Source organism: Salmo salar, chromosome 13 (genome assembly GCF_965601325.2).
Source record: "Salmo salar chromosome 13, fSalSal1, whole genome shotgun sequence".
NCBI lineage: Eukaryota > Metazoa > Chordata > Actinopteri > Salmoniformes > Salmonidae > Salmo > Salmo salar.
The window spans coordinates 52429001-52435000 of NC_138303.1; the positions used below are offsets into that span (position 1 = coordinate 52429001).

The window sequence follows — 6000 nt, forward strand, 5'->3', positions numbered from 1 at the left end:
AATGAGTTTGATTCGAATTGACCCCTACCCTGGTACACTACACTAGCCTACTCACCCTCGCCACTGCTCAGCTGCGGTTTGGCCGCTACTGGAGGTGGCGTGGTTCCCCGAGGTATTTCCTCTTCTAGTCTCTCCTCCGTCTCCTCTATGCCCTCCTGGACCTCATCGGAGGCATCGGCACTAGGCTGCGCCTCCTCTTCTTCCTCCTCTTCTGTTTTCTGACTGCTCTCCTCCTCTGGCTCACAATCCTCTGGAGGCTCAGCCGCTGAAAGACATTTGTTTAATTAAGTTAAATCAAAGTATAATCAGGTGCCACCATTCACAGTGAGATAGTTGTTGTCAGTGAATGAACAATGCTATTATAAGTACCATTCTGGTTGTTTTTACATTTTGTCCGTTGCCCCCTAGTGGCTCTTGTGAGTATCATGTGGCTAAACATAACCTACTTTGAATAATTTGTACAGTATAAGAACATGAATAATAAAATGGTGATCTCGCCATATCATAGATCATGTATCTTGAGTTTTTCCTATGGTAAATACTGTCAAAATTTTATAAATAATTGTTCACAATTATAAAGAAAAAATAAAATTGTGATTAGAAGATATATTTTGAAAGTCTATATAGTCCCTTTGACATGCCTATAAACTATTATCAAAGATACACACGAAGGATTCAGTCGAATTCCATGGCCCTCTGTAAGTTTGTAAGTTTACTCTGAAATGTGTCACTGGCGAAAGCAATACGGTTGATGGTAGACTTCTCGGCTATCCTGTCCTGTATCAAATAATTAATCTTCTTCTAAAGGAGGACAAAGTAGAAAAGGTGAAATTCAGTACTTTTAGCTCATATTCATAATTTGATTTCGAATCCAGAATGCTGGAGTATATAGCCAAAATAAAAATAAAAATATTCGCTGTCCAAATACTGAGGACCGTAGCTCCACTTTGCCCTATGACAGGCTAGGAGGTGGAAGTTTCATCATATATACCAATCAAATTCTCTCAGATCCCCATAAGTGCATAATAAACCATAGGATTTGGGATTGGGTCTTAGTTTTCTTTGTAGGGTTGTTGGGCTGTCCTACCTGGCGGGGGGAGTTCCTCCTCTGGGCCCAGGTACTCCACACTGCTGACCGTGAGTGTGGCGCTGAGCGACCCCCCAAAACTCCCCAACATGCCTGTCCCGTCTGAGGAGCCCTGCAAGGGGGAGCCGGGCTCAGGAGAGATGCACCCACTGGACAATGCCACATCTGCAGGGAGACAACGTACAGGGCTTAGTCTGCAGTATTCTACAAGTTTTACCTTCTATTTCTCACTCATGGTCTCCATAGCATGACTACATTACATTATCTCCATATTGGGTCAGTCCTTTGATTTTAATCACTTTTTGATTGCACCCCTTTAGATTTGAACAAACGTTCCATACATACAGTGCCTTCTGAAAGTATTCAGACCCCTTGACTTTTTCCACATGTTGTTAAGTTACAGCCTTACTCAAAAAGGGAATAAAAATAAAATCAAAACTCAGCAATCGCACACAATACCCATTAATGACAAAACAAAAACCTTTTTTTAGAAATGTTTGCAAATGTATTACAAAATAAAAAACAGAAATACCTTATTTACATAAATATTCAGACCCTTTGCTATGAGACTCGAAATTGAGCTCTGGTGCATCCTGTTTCCATTGGCCATCCTTGAGATGTTTCTACAACTTGATTGGAGTCCACCTGTGGTAAATTCAATTGGTTGGACATGATTTGGAAAGGCACACACCTGTTGACAGTGCACATCAAAGCAAAAACCAAGCCATGAGGTTGAAGGAATTGTCCGTAGAGCTCCGAGACAGGATTGTATCGAGGCACAGATCTGGGGAAGGGTTCCAAAACATTGCTGCAGCATTTAATGTCCCCAAGAACATAGTGGCCTCCATAATTCTTAAATGGAAGAAGCTTGGAACCACCAAGACTCTTCCTAGAGCTGGACCGCCTGGCCAAACTGAACAATCAGGGGAGAAGGGCCTTGGTCAGGGAGGTCACCAAGAACCTGATAGTCACTCTGACAGCTCCAGAGTTCCTCTGTGGAGATGGGAGAAACTTCCAGAAGGACAACCATCTCTGCAGCACTCCACCTATCAGGCCTTTATGGTAGAGTGGCCAGACGGAAGCCACTCCTCAGTAAAAGGCACATGACAGCCCGCTTGGAGTTTGCCAAAAGTCATCTTAAGGAGTCTCAGACCAGGAGAAACAAAATGATCTGCTCTAATGAAACCAAGATTGAACTCTTTGGCCTGAATACCAAACGTCATGTCTGGAGGAAACCTGGCACCATCCCTATGGTGAAGCATGGTGGTGGGAGCATCATGCTGTGGGGATGTTTTCAGAGGCAGGGACTGGGAGACTAGTCAGGATTGAGGCAAAGATGAATGGAGCAAAGTACAGAGAGAACCTTGATGAAAACCTGCTCCAGAGCGCTCAGGACCTCAGACTGGGGTAAAGGTTCACCTTCCAACAGGACAACGACCCTAATCACACAGCCAAGACAATGCAGGAGTGGCTTCGGGACAAGTCTCTGAATGTCCTTGAGAGGCCCAGCCACAGCCCAGACTTGAACCCGATTGAACATCTCTGGAAAGACCTGAAAATAGCTGTGCAGCAATGCTCCCCATCCAACCTGACAGAGCTTGAGAGGATCTGCAGAGAACAATAGGAGAAACTCCCCAAATACAGGTGTGCCAAGCTTGTAGCATCATACCCATGAAGACTCAATGCTGTAATCGCTGCCAAAGGTCCTTCAACAAAGTACTGAGTAAAGGGTCTCAATACTTATGTAAATATAATATTTCAGTTTTTATAAATTTGCAAAAATTTCTATAAAGCTGTTTTCGCTTGGTCATTATGGGGTATTGTGTGTAGATTGATGAGGGGGAAAACAATTTACACTCCAGTTGGGATGATATGATAGGTAGCCTAGTGGTTAGAGCATTGGGCCAGTAACCGAAAGGTTGCTGGATCAAATCCCCGAGCTGACAAGGTAAAAATATCTGTTCCCCGGTAGGCTATCATTGTAAATAAGAATTTGTTCTTAACTGACTTGCCTAGTTAAATAAAAAAAATACTGTATGTATTCATTTCTGGAAGGCCACACCCCATTTCGTATGTGATGAATTACAATTTGTATTATATGTTACGAATTAGCAAAACGTACTCTGTGTTACGAATTTGCAAAATGCATGATTTGTTACGAATTCTAGCTCGGTGGCTAACGTTAGCTAGCTAGGCTAGGGGTTAGGGTTAAAGTTAGTGGAAGGGTTAGCTTAAAGGGTTAAGGTTAGGGAAGGGGTAGCTAAAATACTAAAGTTATACGTGATGAGATTCAAACTCACAGCCTTTTGGTTGCTCGACATTTGTGTTATACACCCACCCATTTTTGTTTGTGCATATGTTGTAGCTTAGACCCTAATTTACATCACCTGAGGTGTTTGTGTTGTGCCTGCAATCGGTTGAGACTTAGCACACTCTTGAATAGAGAATCAGAGAATGTTGATTTGAATGGGAATATAATTTGTTTTAAATTATACTGTCGATCTTCCATAGGAAACCTATTGAAATCATAGAAATATAGATAATAGACAATACATTAGCATTTAAGTTGACATTCGGTGGATAGACCAGTGGACATCTTCGTGGTAGTTTTAAATGTCAATGGTGTACCAGCTAAATTGTAGTGGCCTGAAGTGATTGAAATGACACGCACCCTGTATTCAACGGTATGCAGCTGTCTTAACCGATGACGTGCACAACACAAACACCTCAGATGATGAAAATTAGGGTCTAAGCTACAGCATATGCGAAAACATCAGAGTTTACGCGCTAAGAAAATTCATGTTAAGGTTAAAAAATACATGAGAAAATAGTTTGACTAACCTGATTGTAAGCTTTTAAATTATATCAAACCGTTAATATTTTTAATTGATGAAGATGTCTCATGGTATGGTGGGGTATGCAATATGGGTGCGGTCAAAAAGTGATTAATTTCAAATGGAACGACCCTATTCTGAAGTGGCTTCCTTTTTTGTGTCCTTTCTTTCATGACCCCTGATCTGACAGAAATGGAGTCCTATTTGGGGTCATGGTAAGTTGAGATAGAGGAAGCCATTTTAAAGATTTGGGGCATTACTCAAGTCCTTTTACTCATAATCTACTACTCCTGCATGTGTGCATGTTTGTGTAGTTTCCATATGGGTCTCTCTTCTCGCTCTCTCTCTCACTCACTCACTCACTCACTCACTCACTCACTCACTCACTCACTCACTCACTCACTCACTCACTCACTCACTCACTCACTCACTCACTCACACACTCTCTCTCTCTCACACCTGTGGAGCTCTGCTTCAGCTTCTCGTTTTTCTTTTTCCTCCACTTCCAGGGTTTGAAGATGCGCCCCAGGCTGGCCAGCTTGCTGTTGCGGCGGATGGGCGGGATGTGGACCCCCGACACCAGGCAGCCAGTATGCAGCACCCTCTGATGGTCCATCACCTCCACTGCAATCAGAAAGGTGTGTAGCAAACAGGGAGGATGGATATTAGTTAGCAGTCAATTATGCAAATCATGTCATGTGTCAATGTTCACCCTATTCATTATGCAAATTAACCTATTTTAAATAAATTGATTTTGATTAACATATGGTTTCCCTATAGCTCTCCCCTTTAACACTAGAGAAGAGAAACTCTACAGCAAGACTCCACAGCTACTAAAGATGGAGCACTGGATATAGAAGCCACAGCCAAGAGCAAAACAGGTGCATCAACCCAAACAAGTTCTCATGAAGGCATAACCAGAGTATGTACAGAAAACCGTCCGGGGTGATTGATTTGACATCAACACCTCCTCAACATCAGAAGAGAACCAAGTTTCATTGAATTACTGCATGAGTCACAAGGCCACAGGCCAACACAACAGCTGCACTGATGTACACATAGTCTTACTGATGCGTTGTGTTCACATTCAATCACAAACAAACAGGGTACATACATAGGAAATGTACAACAAATAGACCAGAAAGAATCCAAGCGGTAAACATTAGTGTGACTAAACCCACTACAACAGGAACAGGCAGGAGGCAGACATTTTGGTTTCTGTAGTCAGTACAGGCTACAGAGGCTTTCAACAAAACAGGGGGAAAATGACTGGAAAACCTCACTTCACTGAGGAACTGAGTGTTGTTGGAGTACAAAGAGGGAGGGTGGACAGAGCCCCGATGCCGTGTGCAACATGCCTCTCTCTCTCTCTCTCTCTCTCTCTCTCTCTCTCTCTCTCTCTCTCTCTCTCTCTCTCTCTCTCTCTCTCTCTCTCTCTCTCTCTCTCTCTCTCTCTCTCTCTCTCAAATGGGATGGGATGTGGGGGAGAAGCGGGCTCTGGAGTTTGACCCCAAATAATGGAGAAACGAGTCAGTTGACCGGCACGCACGTCTGGCTGACTAACTGTCAACCAGCACACAACGGAATCCAGGTCAAGCCTAAAGACGCGCGGCGGCCAGCACAGCGAGATTAGAGAAGGGGGGGAGGTAGAAAGGAGGAGGGGGGGCATTGCTGTTGCCATGGCGACAACATCCAGATGCTGCAGTCAGTCGGTGGAGAGGAGCCTCCTTGGAGGCAGAGCAGCCCAACTGCATGCAGGGAAGGGGGTAAGCAGCATGGAGGAGGTCAGTGAGTAGAAAAGGGGAGGGGGGGGCTAGGTGGGAGGGAGGAGAGGAGAGTTGAGGGGGGGATTCTAGGCTGTTGCTATACGGAAGGAGAATCTCCAGCAGCCAATCAGAGCACAGTAATTCATAATGTATATCAAGTATTTCTACATTTTCCATAGAGGGAAACATGTTTAAAAAATTGAGTAACAGATAACATTGAATTTGGAGAAAGCTCAGAATTTTTTTTCTTCACCGGATGGGGATATATTAAAAAAGTATGTAAAATTTCCATCATGAATGTGCTGTACCACAT

General features: G+C 43.5%; 1 protein-coding gene across 2 annotated transcripts in view; it reads right to left on the minus strand.

Annotated features, from left to right (window-relative positions):
- Window positions 1–6000, minus strand: part of LOC106567379 (phosphatase and actin regulator 3) — a 57467-nt gene that overhangs the window by 23279 nt on the left and 28188 nt on the right. For both annotated transcript variants that reach the window (XM_014136551.3, XM_014136550.3), the window contains exons 2-4: window positions 4381–4545; window positions 1088–1252; window positions 56–265 (exon numbers count right to left, since the gene is read on the minus strand). In XM_014136551.3, coding sequence (XP_013992026.2) covers window positions 56–265; window positions 1088–1252; window positions 4381–4545 — 540 coding nt within the window. The remainder of the gene's footprint in view (window positions 1–55; window positions 266–1087; window positions 1253–4380; window positions 4546–6000) is intronic.